Source organism: Salvia miltiorrhiza, chromosome 7, assembly GCF_028751815.1.
Source record: "Salvia miltiorrhiza cultivar Shanhuang (shh) chromosome 7, IMPLAD_Smil_shh, whole genome shotgun sequence".
Classification (NCBI taxonomy): domain Eukaryota; kingdom Viridiplantae; phylum Streptophyta; class Magnoliopsida; order Lamiales; family Lamiaceae; genus Salvia; species Salvia miltiorrhiza.
In genome coordinates this window covers 6,709,509-6,731,230 of record NC_080393.1, presented here as the reverse complement: position 1 = coordinate 6,731,230, position 21,722 = coordinate 6,709,509, and the positions used below count along the sequence as shown (strand labels likewise).

At 36.9% G+C, this 21,722-nt stretch overlaps 5 protein-coding genes across 9 annotated transcripts in view; 2 read left to right on the top strand and 3 right to left on the bottom strand.

Moving 5' to 3' along the window:
* LOC130992114 (nucleolar complex-associated protein 2) overlaps positions 1-21,722 on the bottom strand; it is an 884,658-nt gene that overhangs the window by 761,979 nt on the left and 100,957 nt on the right. The window lies entirely within an intron of this gene.
* Positions 574-3,031, top strand: LOC130992172 (bifunctional bis(5'-adenosyl)-triphosphatase/adenylylsulfatase FHIT). Of its 2 annotated transcripts, none has more exons than XM_057916713.1 (5): positions 574-865; positions 1,004-1,114; positions 2,017-2,163; positions 2,492-2,590; positions 2,664-3,031. In XM_057916713.1, the coding sequence occupies exons 1-5, from the start codon at positions 704-706 to the stop codon at positions 2,778-2,780; spliced, it is 636 nt and encodes a 211-aa protein (XP_057772696.1). In that variant the 5' UTR covers positions 574-703; the 3' UTR covers positions 2,781-3,031. The 2 variants fall into 2 exon arrangements, with proteins under 2 accessions (XP_057772696.1, XP_057772697.1); XM_057916714.1 differs by having other exon boundaries at positions 735-869.
* On the bottom strand, positions 3,626-6,691 carry LOC130992158 (calcium uniporter protein 5, mitochondrial-like). Its single transcript, XM_057916686.1, has 2 exons — positions 5,999-6,691; positions 3,626-5,469 (listed from the first exon to the last, which is right to left on the bottom strand). The coding sequence occupies exons 1-2, from the start codon at positions 6,392-6,394 to the stop codon at positions 4,984-4,986; spliced, it is 882 nt and encodes a 293-aa protein (XP_057772669.1). The 5' UTR covers positions 6,395-6,691; the 3' UTR covers positions 3,626-4,983.
* LOC130992184 (LOB domain-containing protein 4-like) lies at positions 3,806-4,606 on the top strand. The gene is made up of 2 exons (XM_057916732.1): positions 3,806-3,973; positions 4,051-4,606. The coding sequence occupies exons 1-2, from the start codon at positions 3,806-3,808 to the stop codon at positions 4,387-4,389; spliced, it is 507 nt and encodes a 168-aa protein (XP_057772715.1). The 3' UTR covers positions 4,390-4,606.
* Positions 8,128-12,154, bottom strand: LOC130992165 (uncharacterized). Of its 4 annotated transcripts, none has more exons than XM_057916700.1 (9): positions 11,876-12,154; positions 11,557-11,669; positions 10,838-10,926; positions 10,624-10,759; positions 10,267-10,341; positions 9,945-10,066; positions 9,779-9,854; positions 9,208-9,267; positions 8,128-8,454 (listed from the first exon to the last, which is right to left on the bottom strand). In XM_057916700.1, exons 2-9 carry the CDS (start codon positions 11,638-11,640, stop codon positions 8,320-8,322), a joined length of 777 nt encoding a protein of 258 aa, XP_057772683.1. In that variant the 5' UTR covers positions 11,641-11,669; positions 11,876-12,154; the 3' UTR covers positions 8,128-8,319. The 4 variants fall into 4 exon arrangements, with proteins under 4 accessions (XP_057772683.1, XP_057772684.1, XP_057772686.1 ...); XM_057916701.1 differs by having other exon boundaries at positions 11,774-11,879; XM_057916703.1 differs by lacking the exon at positions 11,876-12,154 and adding an exon at positions 11,747-11,873.

Below are 21,722 nucleotides of genomic sequence, written 5' to 3'. Positions count from 1 at the left end.
TCAGATATTGTTCACGATAATCTAATATAATTCCTTCTTTTATCCTAATTCTAAAAAGAAAAAAATTATAGTTTCCACGTTCACTAGTTCAATTACGATATTTTAATTATTTGCAATAACATCATTTTTATAATACATATAAAACAAATTTTGATTAAAAAAAATGCAAATTTTGTAGATCCGTAGATGTTTCAGAAACGCTACTCCCAATATTGTAATAGTCACTTGAATTAGATATTAGTATAAAAAATGCTTTTTTATTTCTATATACTCTATCCATCCCAGCTTGGAGTATCCATTTGAGAGTGACACAATTTTTAATAAAGTGATTAAATGTGTTATGAGTGGAATAAAAATCTCACCTCTTATATGAGTGCTAAAATAATAAAAGGGGAGTAATAATTTCACCTATTTTTATTAAAAATATAACTGGATACTAAAATATGGGGCATCCAGAAGATGAAAGTTGGACGAGGGAGTATTTATTATTACCATATTAAAATCAGATTTAAGAGAATAATACTTTCAATAAAAACTAGTACAATGCATAAACACAAAAGAAATAATTAATTTTTCTCTCCTGATTATGGTCTATGAGAGAGGTGAGAAACTCACAATCAGTTACCGCGCGAGTACGCGACTTTATTGACACTTCTAAAAAACTACACGCGCCGCCGCTTTCTCTTTGGAGAACTGCGCGCTGATGTTAAAGGTTTCGCCTTTCCTTACTTCCCGTCGTATTCCAACCGCGTTTCTCTACCTACACCCCTCCACGCGCGGCCTCTTCCTCCGCCATTACTCGCCTCCGCTCCCGCCCTTTTCACCCTCAGCCGGAAACTACTGCTTCACTCACAGCGCTCATAGGGCAAGTAATATCGAAGCCTTATTCTATTAAATTACGCCCTAATTACGTATTGAGACTGGATTATCGTGCGGCGATTATATCTTTCGTTGATCTTTTTTATTTTTTATTTTGTGTAAATTGAAAAACTAAAAATCGCAGATGGAATCTGAGAGTTTTGCATTTGGTCCGTACAAAATCGACCCCAAAGAAGTATTCTACTCCACTCAATCCTCGTACGCTATGGTCAATTTGCGGCCTCTTCTTCCCGGTATGCATTTCCAAATTCCGATTTCGGATAATTTTGCTATGTGAAGATTTCTGCAGGAAATTCTCGTAAGAGAAGAGAAATTGAATTTAGAATTATATAATAATCAATGAAGCGTGAAAAGAATCAATAAGACGAAGAAACGTTAGAAGGAGCTAAGTTAATAGGTGCGGGAGCTGCAGTTGGAATTTTATTTACATGGAAACTCCTTCTCATTAGTATTAAAAAATTGTTTTGGGGTACGTTTCGCATGAATTTGGAGCTCAACTTTATGATTCTCAGTTTGAATTTCATTTGCTCATTTGTTGAGCTGTTCTTGGATTATAATCTTTGATGCTAACTCATGTGTATCACGCGATTGTTTATGCTATAGCAAAGCAGAGAAAAATGGAGATGAAGGTTTAATATTTTAGGAAAAATATTGATGTATTTTACCAATTCCATAGCGCCTTATAACTTCTGCAGTTATGTCCTGTTGACTATATTTTGTTTTTGATTTCTGTTACAGGTCATATCCTTTAATCTGCCCATACTTCTATGGCTGTCTTCACTGGAAAATTTTGTGTGATCGTGTTATGCATGCTTAAAAATGCATCTAGAATAAATGGCACCAACATCCTTGAACCCCTAGCTTCTCCACTTCTCAACTTTGGTAGGTTCTCTTGGCCTTGAAAGTGTGTGCCTCATTATCAAGATTCAAGAAACTTATGAACTTTGATTTGCTTGAATATCAACACCACACGAGAAAGATTAGAATAAAGATACACACACACACATAGACATAAGATACACACACACACACACACATAGACATAAGATACACACACACACACACACATATGTATATACTAAGACAGTGCCTTGCCATATTTGTATTTCTCTTATTTGGTTGACTTGACACAACATACACGTGCTTGTCTGCCCAAGACGTGATGTTAAGCGCTTCATTGATCTCACTGCTGATGAGACTAGTGATCTATGGCTTACGGCACAGAAGATTGGGCGCCAGCTTGAGTCCTACCATAAGGCATCTTCACTGACGCTTACAATCCAAGTAAGATCTGTGATGAATGAGAAGGAATCTTCCATTGTTATTCCCACGTTCATGTTCTTTAATATTGGTCTTTGGCCTTCTCCTTTCTCTGCTTGAATTGGAGAATCATTACAGTTCTTATTTCATTTGAATGCTCATGTTTTCCTCCTTAGAACTGCATAACGCCCCTTTTCTTAGGCGAGAATTGGATTGTTGGATTGTTAATTAGCTTTGAGGAAAATCTAACAAACATTATGACAATCATTTGATTTCCTGTGTACAATCAAACCAACATCTTCCTTTGTCATCTTCCAAGTTCTGATATCTGGATTTTCGTCTTTCCCCTTAGGATGGGCCTCAGGCTGGACAGACTGTTCCTCATGTCCACATCCACATACTCCCACGCAAAGTTGGTGATTTTGAGAACAACGATGAGATCTACGATGCTGTAAGAATAATAGCTCCTAGCTTCATCCAATCATTGGATTTTTTCCCACCACTAAAATCCTTCCTCTGAACAGATTGACGTGAAGGAGAAGGAACTGAAGGAGAAGCTTGATCTCGACAAGGAAAGGAAGGACAGAAGCATGGAAGAGATGGTCGAAGAGGCAGCTCAATATAGAAAACTATTCATATAGGAACCACTTGCTATCCTCTAACAATGAAGAGTCATCTTTATGTTCCTTATTACTTTCAGTCTTCAGGTGAAGAAACCATCAAAACGCGCCATATTGTTCTGTAACCGGTTTGGCTAGCCTAACCTCGTGTCGAACCTTTATTGATTGCAGTAATTTGGAAAGGAGGGATCAATATCGGATAATCGTGTGTTCTTGCCTTGTTAAGTGACTAAATCATTATTTGCTATGCTATATTGTTCTCGTTTCATTTACTATGGTGCATTGTTGTTTTTTCATTAGTTTAAATTCTTGATTTAAGCAGCTGGTCCCATACAACAGGGAAATGGTTGTCGGCTGGTGATTAATTAGGGAAATTAATTAAGATATCTCTGTTTTTGTCTCATTTAGCTTTGCTATCATCATATACCTATCTCTGGAAAACTGCATCTCAACTTCTGCTTGTGAGTTGTATATCATGAAGTCATCGTATTGTCATTCCAACATCATTGAACCATTGTTAAAAAAAAATAGGACAGCTGATTGATAGGAGCTCAAGACCATCTGCAGCCTAAAATCATAGATTTCGCAAAGCTCAACTTGTATTCGACTCGTTTATCAAATTAAAATGATAAAGATTTTGGGCTGGCTGGTTTAGCATTTGTCTAATGAGACAATACTATCAAGCTAGATGTCGAGTTTGACTCGCTGATAATTTGAAGTTATATGCCCTATTAATTCACATTATCGCGCACTGTTTAAAAAATCTGCATATTCGAGCAATTTCAATTTCACTGAATCTGCAATGAATGTGACAGCCGTCACATCTTAAACAGACGGTAAAAAAAGACAAAAACAAAGCAAATCCGGCCAATGAAATCAAGCATGTTATCAAACTTGGATTTTCTCCAATGATTAAGCTTCCAGCTTCTTCTTTCTTACCACACTATACTATATAGCAAGGCCTTTCCTCTCCATGCCGTAAATCTCTCAAATACACATGCACACAGTAAGAAAACGAAAATATCAACTCTCTTCCTATTTGTGCAATGGAGTCTAACAGCAAAAGCACCATGCCTTGTGCAGCATGCAAGCATCTCCGGCGACGCTGCACCGAGGACTGCCTCTTCCTCCCCTATTTCCCTGCGGCCGAGCCGGAAAAATTCATGGCCGTTCACCGCGTCTTTGGTGCCAGTAACATCAGTAAAATGCTGCAAGTAATCACTTCTGCTATTTTCTTGCGAGTACAGCTATAGCCACAATGTTTCTTATCTGTATCTGTTTGATTCAGCAGGATGTTCCTGTCACTGATAGAGGAGATGCTGCTGCCAGCTTGGTCTATGAGGCCACAGCAAGGCTTCAGCAGCCCGTCTACGGCTGCGTCGCCCTGATCGCGTCTCTACAAAAGCGTGTTTTCCAGCTGCAATCCGAGTTGGATGAAGTTTCTGCAACAACAATGAGGCTCAGAACTCAACTATCGAGTGCGTTGTCTTTCATAGTCTCATCACCGCAGAGTCCACCATTAGCTTGCGCTGCAGAAGAGGGGAGCAGTCATGAGCATAACAAGCAGCTCCAGCAGTGTCAATATGGCTATTCCTATCCTCAAATGAAAGACTACTACACTGAGCTGTGAAGAGCACTGACCTGTATTCCAAGGCTGTGATTCTTTGTCATTTTCATTGTGGAACGATGATGAGAAGCATCAGGTTTCGCATGCTGCAGAAGTGTGGTCTGCAAGCCATGCTTCCAACCATGCTCGTTTTTGTTCTCACAAATCCAAGCAACAATGTACATGGTGTCTAAAGTAAACATTATAAAACACAAATACAAGTATCTACATTGCATCTACATATATTCATGTGTTTATGAGCTGCAAAATCACATGTTACTAACAACCACGGCGATACTTTTCAGCACTATCAATTATAGAAGCCAAAGCAAGAGCAAAAGCAGAAAATGAATCAGGAAGGCCAATTTTATATGCATCACAAAACTATATATATGTGACCTCAAATAGTCAGAAGCTGATACAAATTACTAGAGTCGGCAAAGATACTTTCAAGTCCTCTGCGGTCTAGAGTTAAAAAGTATCGAAAATTCTAACCTCAACTCCAAATATCTGCTGAGGCAGCCCGAGAAAAATCATTGCAATTTATGGAGCTTTTGGTTAATTGTGAGACAACTTTTTTCTTAAGAGACAAAATGAAAGCAGGTGAATATCATAGTATCAACGATTGTGCAGAAGGTCCTCTGGTTCCAATTCCACCCCTGTCCGTCTCTTGATGGACGAACATGTATCATGAGGCACCCTGCATTTCTTCTGCAACTCCAACAACCTCTGGATGTCGAAATTGTGCCTCTTAATGAGCTTCCTCTGTCTCGAGAGGAAGAGTCTCTTCAACAGATCTTGGTATGTCGGGTCTCTTGAAGTGATCAAGAAGTAGGCGTAGCCTATGACTAGCCCCGTTGTGGTTGTGAAGAACGCAATTGGCTCCATCACGTCCCAAGAAAATTCCCAGAATGTCAGACGGAAGAAGAGCCCAACCTGCACCACAGCAATCCCCAGTCCGGTCCACAATATACGACGGACTTGCTTGTGTGCCAGTATATCAATTTCTTCCTTCTTCTCCTGCAGCTTCTTGAGCTCGACTTTGCAGGGGTCATCTTCTGGCAAAAGGGCAAGGGGAACTGCCTTCCTAACCAAATCGACCACCTAATAACGAGTCGTGAAAAGGGATGTTTAGGCCACATCTTAATTCATGAGGATGAATCTAAGTAGGTGCGTTTGACAAGGAGAAAACAACTTGCTACTCATATCACTGTAGAATTCATAATCCATTGATGCATATTGGTTACATATTCTATTCAACAATCCAGTTTCAGCATTAACTCTTTGATCAAAACGCCTCAAACTAACAAGGCATATTCAATATCTTATCTTCAAATGCGATTTGATTTATTTTATAGATAAGCCATCAAGAATCTAAAACCATATATAAAGGAAAATACCTATCTCCATCACTTTCTGCATCAATCACCTAAATTTCCCCTGTTCCCGATCCCCACCACATTCACGAAATATGATGTGAAAAATAAATTAGGTTTACCCCACATATTCCACAATAATCAAACACCACAACTTTACAACCCCCAAAACATACACACACACACACACACATAAAATACGATTAAACACGTGATGCAACCAAAACCTAAAAAAATCCACATGAAAACGAAAATACCTTATCTGGATGAAGATACACTCTATCGCGGAACAGCAAAATGACGCCGGCCTCATCCAGCACTCGAGCAAACGCGGCTGCCTCCGCCGCCGACTTCGCTACGCCGATGCTCTCGCACGCTTCCAGGAGCTCGGCGTAGGGGATCACCTCCTTGTCCTCCATCCCCAGCTTCTCCTTTAGCGCTCCTACATTCACCAACCTCATCAACCTTTTCGCCTCCGCATACGTCATCGCATTCCTGTCCCCTTCCCCATCGCCGTCGCCGACGGTGGCGCCGCCGCCGCCGCAGTAGCGGCGGAACGAGGGCGCCGGGAAGCCGGATAAACGGCTAGCGGAAGAGGAAACGGCGGTCCTCAGCGCCCGTCTCAACAAATTGGTAGCTGGATTTCTCCACATGGTTTTTTTCTTGACGAAAAATCCAATGGCTTTGATTGGTGAGGGGCGTTGTAACGATTTGATATTGAAGACAGTTACTGTGAGCGGAGATTTGTCAGTAAGGGTAGGCGTAGGAGGGCCCGGCCCGAATACGGCCCGTCTCGCGGCTCAGTGCTTGCGCGTCACCTACGCGTGGTCTTTTCTCGCCAATTTTGTGATCGACAGATTATAATTATTTAACATCTTTTTTTTGGAGGTAATTATTTAACATCTTTTAAATAATTAATTGTTTCCAAAATACTAGTAACAAACATTTTCTAAATAAATTTCGAGAGGTTATAACATCCTTTAAATAGATTTCGAGACACTTTACAGATGGAGCTATAATCTATGTATTTTAGGTCGATCGCATCTTAAATGATTTTTCTAAGATATTATAAATTTAGTTTTCACATTTACCTAACCAGAGAATTTGATGGGAAGAATTTGTTAATTAAATTAATTATATAAACCGTTTCGTACAAAAATGATAAAAATAGCAAATTTTATCAAAATTTGATAGCAATAATTTATTGATTTGGTTTGTTTCAATACGTTTTACTGAAATCCAACACCTAAATAATTTTTAAAACCTCCACGGCTCCACGTTTTTTCCATTAGAGATCTGTTTAGGTCAGAGCTTATTCTGCTAGATATGTTTTAAGTGTTTCTTTTTTTCTTTTTTTTGTGAGGAGAGTTTTAAGTGTTTCTGAGAAATCAAAATCAAATCAAAATATATTTATAATAGCTACAACGATTCTCGCAATAAGCTCAAATTGAATCTTTGAGTCAAAGTGGGTGTTGTTGTTTGACGTTTCAGCTAGGGGACATTTATTGGATATCTAGAAATGTAACGTTATAAAGTCAAAGAAATAAATGTAACGTTTTGTGGTGGACGACTCAAAGTGAGTATAAATCATTATTTTACTATTAAATACAGATTACACTTTTTCATTCATACATACATAGCTTAGTCGCTGTCTTAACTACTAAAGTAATCTTCTTAAACATATTTAAGGGTGAAATTTTAATGGTCTCCACAAACAATTACTTTTTGCAGAGAAAAGGCAAATATTTTCCAGAATAATTAGTTGACGAATTTGAGAGCACTTTCACTAAACAGCGAAGCCACTCACTTTTTTCTTTTTACAGGATATACATAATTTTATTAATTGTACATTTCCAAGAAGCCCACTTCAATAATATTGCCCTGTATTCTCTATATATATAAATAAAAAGGAAGCTTCCTTATAGATGGTTGGCGAAAATTACCAAAATAGTTTTTTGTCCGGTTCAATAGTCTTGTATCTTTGGCCGACCATGATTTTTTTTTCTATTTTTTTTTTTTTTTTTTTTTTTGAGAATCTATTTTGTTGTTTTAGCTTTTGCTTTTCGCATATAAAAGTTGAAGAATCATATTAAAATGTAGTAACATGCATGGGGAGAAAGTACACAAATAAAATACTCGATTTTCCAGAGTCTCCAAAAAGTAATAAAAGTGCCTAGTTGAGACTTGAAAATTTAACCTAATAATGTGTTTAAAGCCCAACACATATTTATGCATATTAATTAACGCGCCTAGTTGAGCAAACCCACCAACATACAAGCAACGATATCACTTTTGAAGATATCAAATATGAGACAGATCCAACAGATTACCTCAAAATAGTAAGGAAATTTAACCTTTCGGCATAAACAAATAAGCAATGTTCAAATGATACTGGAAAGTGGAAAAGCAGTAAAAACTTCACAAGAACACAGCATCATCCCTGTACAAAGATTTTTATCAAGTAAAAGGGCCTGAGCCTCGCGTATTTTGTAGATTTTACAGTTGCCTGCTAACGTATGGATCCTATAAACCACGGCCAACTCGAAAGCATTTACATCCTAGATATTTTTATCACCATTTACCTCTGTTTAGACTTTCTTAAGGTTTTTACCATACCTCTTGCGATTTTCCAGAACCAGAACAAGTTCATCACTGACAGCACAGGAGGTATTGCAACCAAGCTGTAGAAGCCCAACCAGTAGACTTGCTTGACCTGAGAGACGAGCAGGAAACACTTATAAGAAGATGCAAGTCTTAGGGGGCATACACGACATTCATGAACACCTTCGTGTAGGTGGCCATCAGAAAGGGAAAACGAAGGTTCCTTATATGGAAATTGTGGTTGTGAATTGTCATTGCAAGCAGGGGAGCGTATTGCATCCCTTCTCCAAGGAAAATACAAATTAAGGCACATGCACTTAGATATTTGAATATGAATAAAGTTGTGCAGATTATGTTGTGATATTAATGTCAGGTCTTTTTAAACAGAAGTAGGTATGGTTATAGGGGTTCTCTGAATTAGCAACAAGCAACACATCAAAGGTTCACCTACTAATGTCGTTTCGGTGAAATTAGTTGGATTGTATGTCTAAACTTTCACTGAAACATTTGTCTGCACTTTAGATTTCAATATAGCAATAAAGTTGTGCTTTAAAGACCATGAAGGTTAGTACACATTGTATCCCATTAATGTCAAACGCTCAGAAGTATACCTTGGCTGCAGTGTCCCCAATAGCCAAATACTCCAAAAAGCAGTTTAAATTATCTCATATATATTTAAACAATTTACTGATTTAGAACAAGAATTCAAGGAGGTGGAATTCCAATCATGCCAATTTAAAAAAAAATGGCAATAAAATTGCTAAAAGAAAGATGTAATTCTCTAATGTGGAATAGCAAGTTAGCAACTAGCTGCAAAAATGATAAACATTACGCGACAAGTGTTAACCAGTAAACATGCACGCACCTGATCAAAATGGACGAACATGTGGAAGAATAGGAACACAAACAAAATGATCCTTGCAACCTGAAAGTCATAAGTTCACAGGTTACGACCATAAAAGAATCAGAGTGAAGCATAGTTTTTATCTTTTAAGATATTTTTAGTCAGATTTGACATAATAAACTTCTGCATCATAGACAACAGAGATCTAGCCCTGTACTAAACATAATCATGGCTGAGGTACTAATAATATACAATGGCGATAACAGTCATCCAAAAGAAGTTTTTTATATGGGTAAAACCATTATGTGCAGCTTCCTATAGCAGCAATAACATGGCGGATTATTTGAGCATAGATTTTGATGACTGATCATTAACTAAAACAATTCAAATTACACATTTAAATACCATGACTTCGGAAGGACATATATGTAGGTTATGGTAAACAGTAAAAAATTGTTAATACCAAGTCAGTAGATGATCAGTTCAACTAATGATTATATAGCTGCTGCGGCTTGCATGCAGAGTACCTTCTTTGTAGACCAGAAATAAATAAAGAGTTTTCTGAATTTCGATAAAGTTTGATAGACCATACCAACCACCCAATGAACAACGCCACACCATTGTAAATGTAAAGTTTTGAATTCTTCAGTCCAGCAACATCAAGACGCCTGAATGTGTGTGAAAAGAATGAATAGATGTATAAATTAACAAAATGAAACTGAAAAACGGGTTGGAGAATTCATGTCTCCTAAACTCACCATCTTAAATTGACAAATGGGGTAGTGCTTTCCGTAAACAGAACCATGAATATGTAAAATTGTGCTTGACCACTCAAGAGGGACTGAATGATGGAAAACATAGAGAGTCCATGATGTAGGATCTAGCAAAAAGGATGAGCACGTATGTAATATCAGCCTAAAACGATGGATTAGTCAACATTGATAAGGCCCTCAAAAGATTGGGTCAGAAGAAAGATACTCCAGTAGGCCGTTTAATGTACTTAGAAACAATGAGACGCGATAAATAACGTGGATTCAGAAAATAAATTTCTGATGAATATGGTTGAGTTCTCATACTTACATACTCAATTCCACCTAACGCTGGATAATTATAAATAATCATTGCCAGGTCAGATAGAAAGTAGCCAATTGATACCTGTGACATTAAGCAACAAGAGAAATCAAAGTTAATAATTGCCCTAGTAATTTACATAAGGAGAAAGTTGCAACAAATGAGCACAATGGACAATGGAATATCAGTAGAGAAATATCTGAAATATACTTATCCAATCACCGTAAACAGGTTTCCTGAGCCAGAGGCAATTACTGAAATACAAAGACGGGAACAAGATGTTCCCTCTCGTTACTGATATCCAACCCACGTATACTTTGTACAATTTTCTACAATACCATAATGATTTATACTAGCTAAGCTTACCCCCATTATGGTGTCTGATAGTGTCGAGGACTTGTTGATAAACAACACATCTTCACTATCAACAAAAAGATCTGAAAACAGAAGCAGATACAGAGAACCAGCAGCTACGACAATGGCATGGAAAGTGGAGAACCCCCTGCACAACCATAGGCAATAGTAACACACCAAAAGGTCAAAGTAGAAAACAATGACAACTAACACTAAAAACCACTACCTATTGTTCCATTCGAGCTTTTCTTTGTTGTTAAGCTTGTTGTATCCCTTGAAGAACGAAGCACTGATTGCTCCTGTTAAGTCGTATACCTTGAACAACAAATCAAAATTCAGAAAGGGGAATTAGAAATAACCAATATGCTTGTTATCGTCTCATTTAGCGTGAGCATGGACAGGATGGTCAATATACGAACCAACTATACAGTATCAATCTTAGACCTGACTAGGATAAGATTGTCTGTTGACACTAAAATCACAGCATCGAATTCGTCACCACACAAAATCATGCACACTGCGTGCATATAACCGCACCCAAAACCCTTACCATCACATGCACAACTGGCATTAAAATTGATAATGAAAAAAACAAACAACTCTCGACAAAACTGGTTGTAAATATATATTATTACAAGGTCATATTCTTATAAACAACTATATGATCATCTCTTCCATCCAAAGTTCTTTCTAACAAAATCACAACAATTCGATCTCTTTCCCCATGGTAAAATATGGACATGAATAAATAAATGAAGAAAATAACACCAATCACCGTAACTCCACCACCTCTAAATTCCAAAGAAATCCAAGTTTGCACAATCCATCAACTCAACAATACCATTACGCTCCACAACTCAAGAAATGAAATTAACACACAACATATAGTACACAATCAAACAAAAAATCAACAGGTATAAAACATATCAAGAAAAACAGACTCACAATCTTGCACATCAAAATCCCACAGAAAACATACGAGAGCCACTGCAGTTTCTTGATTGGAACAGCATGACCCGCAATATCCATCAGCCCAATTTTTTATATTTTTTCTTACCCTGCAAAATTCAGAGTTCCAGCAGGTGAAACAAGTGATCAGGGCCTCAACAATGGCAAACTAAAGCACAACAACTACCAGAAGAAGAAGAGTGTAGGATTCAGCCAAATATTTATATGTGGCGCTGACGAAAATTATTGGAGAGGAAGTGTAGAAAAGGTTGGAGTAGCAATCAAATATTCAAAAAATCGACACAATATTATTTACCTGGGCAAGAAGAGAAGTGTGTGTATAACCAACAGGAGGGAAAGTGACTGCTACATATATCTATATTTATAATATTTATATTAATTGTCAGGGAAGAAAGAGAATAATTGACTCTTAATTTGATTTTTTTTTTCCTTTTTATTATGAGCAAAGTGTTGAAGTTTTGAATCGATCAATATAGGGTGGGAATTCCTTTCCTTGAATACTCTTCACCAAAAGAATCATATTTAACCTAATTTTGAAGAAAAACAATTCGACTGGGGCATATAAGTTTGACCTAATTTGTGTTTTTTTACTTCTCCTTTCTAATTTATGGTATATAAGGGTTCCCGGGTCGGGTTAGCGATCCTACTTGGTCAGCTTTATTTTATAGAATTTTTTATTATTTAATCTGAGTTGTTTGGATGCGTCAGTGTCCGTTTTCTGTCGACGTATGATTTTCAATTTTCAGGAGCCAAAAAATAAGGGCAAAAATCATCTCACATTTTAACTTTCCCCTTTGTTATTTTGCCAACTGCACTTTATTTCCTTTTCCATACTTTGAAACTTTGGTTTATTTATTTTTATATTCTACAATTTGGGGTATAACTTTTATTTATTTTTATTTTTTTTAACTTTAAGACTACAATTTTCAGTATCTCATGTAGTTAGTTATCCTATTAAAAATGGTTTGATATTTGAAGTTTGCAAATATTTTGTTTTGTAGTTGATACTCGAAATTGTAATAAAAATAAGGTTTATGACCCAAAAGTACAGTAACTTTGAAAAAAGTTGTAATTTTCACCTGAACTTTTAATTAAATCAAAAAAATACATGAATTTATATTTTTGTTGTAATTTTCACCCGACTTTGGACGAAATTATAGCTTATTTGACAGTCGAATTTCCGACTGCCAACTAAGCTCTGATTTCGTCGAAAGTCAAATTCAGGTGAAATTACAATAAAAATATAAATTTATGTATTTTTTGGTTTAATTAAAAATTTAAATAAAAATTACAACTTTTTAAAAATTCGTATATTCTTTTGTCATGATCCCTAAAAATAATCAATGTGGAGGTATGCACTCATAGGTAAAGCCTAATGCATGCCTATTTGATTTGGCCCAATCCAATAATATATATGGACGTAAACATAGCCTAATCCTAACTAAAGAAGCTACATCACAATCACATAAACAAAATCAATATTGTATAAATACAGAACCGATCACCTACCCACCGTGGGCATTCATAACGTGCCCACCATGATGTGACAATTGTAATTATAGTAAGATAATTTTAATTAGAGTAAGATTTATTAGTTATATTTCCTAATTAAAATTGCCACATCAATGGTGGGCACGTTATGCTTGCCCACGGTGGGTAGGTGATCGGTTCTGTGTATAAATATATAGATGTAGTATGAAATATTGTACTTAGAGATATTTAAAGAAATGATCCATTTATTATTATTATTATTGTTGTTACTGCAGTTGTTGATATTATTTTTTCAGTCTTTAGCTATTTTATATCACAATATTCAAAAGTTATTAGTTCAAACATTAACATTTTCAACTTGTATCAATTCTATCATTGTAATTCCCCATCAACTAAAAGTTGCATGGTATTAATTTTCCAGTCTTTAGCTATTTTATGTCACAATATTCAAAAGTTATTAGTTCAAGCATTAACATTTTCAATTTGTATCAATTTTATCACTGTAATTCCTCGTCAACCCATATTAAATAACCATAAATATTATGAATGAAGCTTGGGTCTTGCTTACTGGTGGTTTGACATCTTATATTAAATGAGAATTATTGATTGGTTGGACGCAGGGCTGCCACCGATTCAGGAACCGCCGGTTCCGGGACCAAACCGACGGTTTAGGTTCAAAATTTTCATGAACTTGAACCGGCCCGCCTAAAATTTGAAGGGCCGGTTTTCGAACCCTGAACCGGCGGTTCCGGGCCGGGCCGACAACCGGCGATTCCCGGGCTTTTTCTTTGTATTCTTTTTTATGAAATTAAATGATTTGTGATGAAATTTTAAAAATTTTATTCAACTTAAAATATAAAATATAAACATGTGTTGAAATTGAAAATATAAACATTTAATATTTTTTATGTCATATTTTTAAATTAAATGACCTGTGTTGAAAATTTATAAACATGACAATTAATATATTTTTTAAATAATATTTTTTTATGTCATCTTAATTCTTAAGTAATACTTGTGTCATCTTAATTAATATCATGTCATTTTTTTAAATTTACAACAAGTTATAAACTTATAAAGTTGACAATCAAAATATTTTTTTAAATTAAATGACTTGTGTTGAAAATTGAAATACAATAAAAGAAAAATAATTCTAACACATTGACAATCAAAATAATGCATAAAATTTGATATCTTTATTGAATTTATTCTATGTACAAAAAAAATATTACAAGGATACAAATTACAATCTTCAAAATCGAATAAGTAAACTAACTAAATAACTAATTCATTATAATAATTCCGAAAAAGAGTTGTCTAAACGGGGAAAAAATAATAATAATTAAGGGCTTGAGCTCAATTTTAATATAAATATTGAAATTGAGTGGCCTACGCGCCCGAACCGGCGGTTCAGGGTCGAACCGCCGGTTCAGGGTCAACAAATGCTTGAACCTAAACCAGTCCTTAACTATCGGCGGTTCGGCCCTGAACCGGCCCGGTGATCAACGGTTCGGGCCGGAACCGTTGACCACCGGGCCGGTTCAGGGTCGAACCGCCGGTTCCGGTTGGCCCTTGGCAGCCCTAGTTGGACGACAAGTCTTGTTGAGCTTTTGCACTCGAACGAATTATTCCATCTTAAATAAAAAATAAAAAATAAAGAGTCAATATATGAAAGGGTTAATTGCCGGAAAAACCGTATACTTTTTCGATTTTTGGTTATTTCCCATGACAAAAAAAGTCTGAACAGAAATCCATGAATTGAAAACTTAATTGTAATTTTCCCCCGCGTCCATTTTTCCCCCAAATTGAATCCGAGGTGGCAATCGGATTTCCAGCGTGTCATCGCCGGGAATTGAACGAGACAACGCCGTTTTAATTTTAATTAAACGACGCCAGCAGACCAGTCAACGGTCGCTTGAATTGGAGTTTTGCGGCGATAGTGAAGCTTTTTTGAGTCCCGTCACCTCGACCTCCGGCGCCAGCAAACCAGTCAACGGTCGCCTTGCCCGAGCCTCGTGACTCCACCCCGAGTCCCCGACGCCGGCGACGATTGGCAGTTGGCACGACAATTAGTTTTGAGAGAACTGATTTAGATCCCAGCTCCCACCTCCGCCGCCCTCATCTCGCCTCCAACCTCCGCCCTCTCGCCTCGCCGCTTCCACACACCGCCTCCGCCCTCCCCTTTCCTCTTCCAGTTCGCTCGCCTCTATTCTCATTAATTAGGGCTCATTGCTTGACAAAGCAGGGGAGGAGACAGAACCAGATCTGCGGCGCCTCTTTCAGAAATTTGGGTAACTGATTCAGATCCCGGCTCCCACTTCCGCCGCCCTCGTCTCGCCTCCAACCTCTGCCCTCTCGCCTCGCCGCCTTCGCCCTCCCATTTCCTCTTCCAGTTTGCTCGCCTCTATTCTCATTAATTAGGGCTCATTGCATGACAAATCAAGAGGAGGGAGACAGAACCAGATCTGCGGCGCCTCTTTCAGAAATTTGGGTTTCAGGCGGCGGCGATGTGGCTGCCTAGTCATCAGGCGATGTGGCTGCCTAGTCATCAATTTATTTTGACAAATGGAATGAATTATGCCACGTTGGATCGGAGCTCCATCGGAGATCACCGGAAAATGGACGCGGGGGAAAATTACAATTAAGTTTTCAATTCATGGATTTCTGTTCAGACTTTTTTTGTCATGGGAAATAGCCAAAAATCGAAAAAGTATATGGTTTTTCCGGCAATTAACCCTATATGAAAACAGTCATTTTTTTTAGTAAACTTAAAATTTATCCACTCAAATCTATCTATCTATATATATATATATATATATATATATATTAAAGCAAAATAAACTCTATCCTACGTGGCGGCGTATAATCATTCCATTTCAATTTTTCACAATTCTCATTTATTCTTATTTTTTCTAAATTTTTAATCAACAAATTTTGATATCTAATAAATAATATTTATGTTAGAACTCCAACTCAACCATTATTCTTTTTTAAATCAAGAACGTAGATATTCAAACTTCGAACAACATTACTAAAACCTATCATGAATTTCGAAAACAACTTACCTACTCTGGGTCTGGGAGAGGCAGGTGAAGATCCATCATAGCTTGTCTCACCTCCAAGGTATGCGGAATCAACATGCAGTCGATGTTATGCGCAAGAATTAGCTCTCGCACACCAGGAACATCCACCACTCGTGTCACCCTCGCTCTGCCTGCCCTAGTAAGCTTATCCCTGATCTTCCGTTTCTTCGATTCAAGCTTTCGGCCCCGTGCCGTTAAATCCCTAATCCGCCGGTTGGCAGCAGCTAGCTGCACATTTGTAGCTGCGATTTGCGCATTCAGATGCGCCACGTGCGCATTTTTTAATGTAAGTTGTTCATCAACTACTACTTCTTGCCTGAATTGGGTACAATAGGCCGATAGAAGGCCGGTGCCTATATCAGTTTCTGTGTTGTTCGTGCTGAAACACAGAAACAAATGCCGGGAGACAAGAAAGAAGAGAGAGAGGGGTAAATTAAGAAACGAAATAAAAAATCCATTTACATTTATATAAATAAATCTTTATTGATGTCACATATCGGACTTCATAATTTAAAACTAATCATGTTGCAATATAATATAAAACTTCATAATAAATTATCAGATTTCTTATTTTTATAAACTTCAAAACTTAATATATTTGTATTAAATAATTTATGATTGGTATCATAATTATAACAAATAAAAAATTAATTCAAATATAGATAAATCCTATTAAAAGAAGAATTATTTGACCTTATATTTCCAATTTTCCTCATTCATTCTTAATTTTTTCAAATCTTTAATCAATCTCCACCTATAATCAATCTCCACTCACTAAAAAATCTATAAAAATCAATTACTTTTATTTATAACCACTTCATTCTAAATAATAACAAAATATAAAATTCCATTTAACATAACATAGCAATCAGTGCTCGAGTTGTATATCCAATATACAGATTCGCCGCCGCTGGATCTCCTCGCAATTGCAAAAATCTTGTAATCGTCTGTTAATTTATCCCAACCGAACCCACAACAATTAGAGCTGTCAAAATTGGCCTAGCCAGATAGGCCGGCCCAACCCGCCTGAATTTAGGGTTGGTTAGGCTCGATAAAATAGAGGCCTAACTGATATCTCTTTACTGAAAGCCCAATGGACTAGGCCAGGCTGGCCTAATCCGGCCTGTTTCATACCTCTAACAGCAGTAGAAATGAAAGGATGACATAATGTTTGAGCTATTTTTACTCCTGCTTTTGTCTACCCAATGATATGCAAACAAACCCATCGCAACAACCAACTATTTTAATAAAATCGGTCGGTAATTTCAGTAGTAGAGCAGTATGAATACCTGAGCTATCCAGTACAGGCCGTTGAAACAGCCTTGGCGAAGATGCTTCATATCTGAGAAGCAAAACCTTGTGGCGGGCTAAAGTACGGTTTGTTGCCGAATTTTCACAGTGTTTCTTGATGAAGTGTTGGCGATCATAGATCACCATGCTTTCAAGGAGCACCTAAATCTTAGAAGTGATTTGACAGGTAGTCTTGAAAGTATGTGTTCGGCAATTTCCCCAGATGGGTGAATGTCTAGGGTCTCCATAGCTGGTATTCTCTCCTACAGACAATCAAATATCTGTTAGAAATCAGTTGACGATGACGAAGTGAATGACTGGGCTGCCGACGCGTTTTGTGGGAGGAGACGGATTTGGAGAAAAAAAATTGGGAGCAAACGTGTAAGAGGCGGGATTGGACGATTGGTTTATATATATATTAAAGCAAAATAAACTCTATCCTACGTGGCGGCGTATAATCATTCCATTTCAATTTTTCTCAATTCTCATTCATTCATATTTTTTCTAAATTTTTAATCAACAAATTTCGATATCTAATAAATAATATATATGCTAGAACTCCAACTCAACCATTATTCTTTTTGAAATTTAAATTCGAAAAATCATTAAATAATATCAGAATAATTAATTTATTTAATTTGATAGCAGTGGTTATAATATTATGTTGTAATATAATATAGAACAATATTACTTTTAGCTTATATTTTTGTGTTTAGTAAAGGTCTACATCCACTTACATTTATATAAATAAATCTTTATTGATGTCACATATCGGACTTCATAATTTAAAACTAATCATGTTGCAATATAATATAAAACTTCGTAATAAATTATCAGATTTCTTATTTTTATAAACTTCAAAACTTAATATGTTTGTATTAAATAATTTATGATTGGTATCATAATTATAACAGATAAAAAATTAATTCAAATATAGATAAATCCTATTAAAAGAAGAATTCTTTGACCTTATATTTCCAATTTTCCTCATTCATTCTTAATTTTTCCAAATCTTTAATCAGTCTTCAACCTTTGTAACTAAAGTTTTCTTTAACTCTTGCGTCAGTCAAAAGGTTGTGTTTGTTTCGAAAAATAGCTCATAGGTGTATTCCCCTCCCCATACACCTATTCTAGACTTACGGGACCTAACAATTGGTATCAAAGCAGATTGTTCGCAAGAACGATTTGCTTTGACTCGGTTCTACTGAACTAGATCATTTTCGAAAAGAAGGTCTTAAATCATTTTCTTTTTCTCTATGTCACTTGCGTTCTTTATCTGTTATATATCTTTTGTATTCAATGGAAACTAACTACAGCAGAGCCTCATCACTCCCGACGTTTAGCATTGAAAAATATGATATGTGGAAGTTTCGGCTGAAAAGCTTCCTCAATTCTCACGGCTCAGCATTGTCGGATGTGGGAAGTCATCACCAAAGGACCAATCATCATCACATAAGTGGTTAAGAAGACACCACTGGACACCACGAAAGATCCATATGATGAAGTCCAGATCAAACAAAGGCCGACTTTACCACAGAAGAAAGAAAACATGATGAGCTAGATAATCTTGCCAAAAGTATCATCTCCGGAACTGTCCCAGAAAAACATGTCACCAAAATCATCAAGTGCAAGACAACAAATGAGATGTGGGATATTCTTGAAAGAATGTGCATCGGATCAGAGAAAATAAAGGAGAATAAGCTATCTATAGCTTGCCAAAAGTTCGATACATTTTTTATGCTAAAAAATAAATCAGTCGAGGAGATGGAGTACAAATTCAACCAAATATTGAACGAGGTTCAATCCATTTCTAAAGACAAGTATACCCAACGAGAAATCAACCTAAAGATTCTACGAGCACTAAACGATTTTCTCAACTGAAGAATCAATTATGACTAATTCATTAATGCAGGCTACGTGGATTCAGCAGACTGATACTAAAGCCAAGCATCAGTTAACATTCTTTCTCGGACTGATTCTCTAGATGTTTGAAAACTACCAACTAAAGCCAAGCATCAGTTACTCCTTTCAACTGATCGAAAAGAGAGTTTGAGTCAATAAGAGTTCAGACCAGTGTTCTGACTCCAAGAGATCTTAGCCAGCGCTAGCAAAGGCATTGTTGTGTCTTAGCGTGCTAAGAGTGTTTGAGAAATCCAACCCAGTGTGTTGGTACTGAAAATTTGATTTTCAGTTGTTAGGTTTGTTGTGCACCCGTAAGCATAAGCCCAGAGTGTTTGTCAGTGTGATTAACTGATCGTGGACGTAGGAAATTGTTCCGAACCACGTAAAAATTCCTTTATCTTTTGTCGCTTTCAGTTCTTACTTTTTTATTTGTGCACAAACTTGTTTTCAACTGAAACTGATTAATTGCAAAGTGAAACCAAAATCTTGACAACGTGTTAATCACAAAGGCTATTTCAAAAGAAAAGTTTTTCGCTGCCAGTGTTATTAGTCTAACTGATAAATCTTCGGATAGTCAGTAAGATTCATAACACTCATCTGTTTTACAACAAGACTGAAGCCTCATATATATCAGTTAACATCTTGCGCCTAACTGATATCTCTTTACTGAAGAGAGATTTAGTATCAGTCTTCAACCTTTGTAACTAAAGTTTTCTTTAACTCTTTCATCAGTTAAAAGGTTGTGTTTGTTTCGAAAAATAACCCATAGGTGTATTCCCCTCCATATACCTATTATAGACCTTCCGGGACCTAACATAGGTGAATGACGAAAACAAAAAAAGAGATAATAATAAGGTTATACCAACGTTGGAAGCTGGGTATTTAGAGAATAGCCCTGCACCAGCTAGGGTTGATTCACTCTTAGTCATGGCTTTACAAACAAAATTGCCTCGAAAGAAGCAAGACGAAGAGATACTTGTCAATAAAATCTTTATCGAATGTGATGAAACTAGAATTGACGGAATAAAAGAAAACAATAAGAACATGAGATTTACGTGGTTCGATCTCGAGGATCTACCTCCACGGGTGGGTTTTTCAGCGTTTCACTATGAGTGAAGAGTTTACGTTTTACAATGAGAGGTAATGAATCAAAAGTCCCCTAATCTTAGTGACAAAACTCATATTTGTAGGCACTAGAGTAAACCTAAGGCCCTTAGGTCCATTAGCTAGCACTTGGGTCCATTAACTCAAGTAAGCCCAATCCTTATTCTGATCTTTGTCTTGTAATTGGCTATCAAAGCTGGCGCGACATAGCTAGAAGACAGAGCTGAACTTGCCAAGCTGAGATCCGGGTTAAGCTGTCACGATAACTCCCGATTGAAAGTCAGCCCTGTCAAGTCAGAGTTGCACCAAATATTAGTAATAACAATAATAATAATAAGAATAAAGAGAAATATTTCAGCCCTGTTCTGCACAGCGCTGGTGCGTATTTTACTCCTCATCAGAATGAATTCATTTTCTTCAAAAATTCTATATGGCAGTGGGGTTTAGAGGTAAAATGATAATGAATACCAGTCTTCTTCAGTATTGAGTCTTATGAAAAAGTTCGGTGTTGGGGCGAAAATTATTGACTGTGCAGACTATGTGAAAGACGAAAACACGCCTCATCACCGCACGAAAATTTTGGAAAAATAGAATACCAAAAAGAGAGCTGATGTCTAAGAGAAAGAGAGGAGAAGGAAGACGTAGCCCCGCGTCTATATGCCCCGCCCAGAGTGGGATCATGTCTGTTTGACACTTATCGGGATTTTCAACACCTTTGACTTGAAGTTTAAATTCTAAATTGTCAATAGGACAACGAAGATTTCTTTTCATGGCATTTAATTCCTCCATAGTAAGAGTGGAATCGAGAAGGTTATGGCATCTCATGTCTTTTTTAAGATTAATGACGTTTTCGCGGGCTCTTACAGTTGCCATGACTATACACTAAGTTTTTCGTATATATTTTACGGGCGATACAAAAGTGATGATGGGACAGTACAATGTACCAAATGAAACATAAAGAGGAAAGAGAAAGGCTTAATATCTGGGGAAAGAGATAATCAAAGCAAATAAAGACGTAGGATGCCGGCGAAAAAATGAGCGGAGAGGCGAAATCGTGATGCACAGAAAGGCCGATGAGTTGATAATGGCAGATAGGAAGAAAAGAAGAACGAAAAGAGAAGAAGTAATAAAGAAAATCCATATTCATAGGAGAAGAAAATTGTCTGAAATGGGGGAAGGGAGGAAATTGATTAGTTTAAGGTTTCATGAGATTTGTAATCTGCGGTCCAGATGAAGCCAACGCATGGCAGTCAATAATGGAGGGTGGAGGTT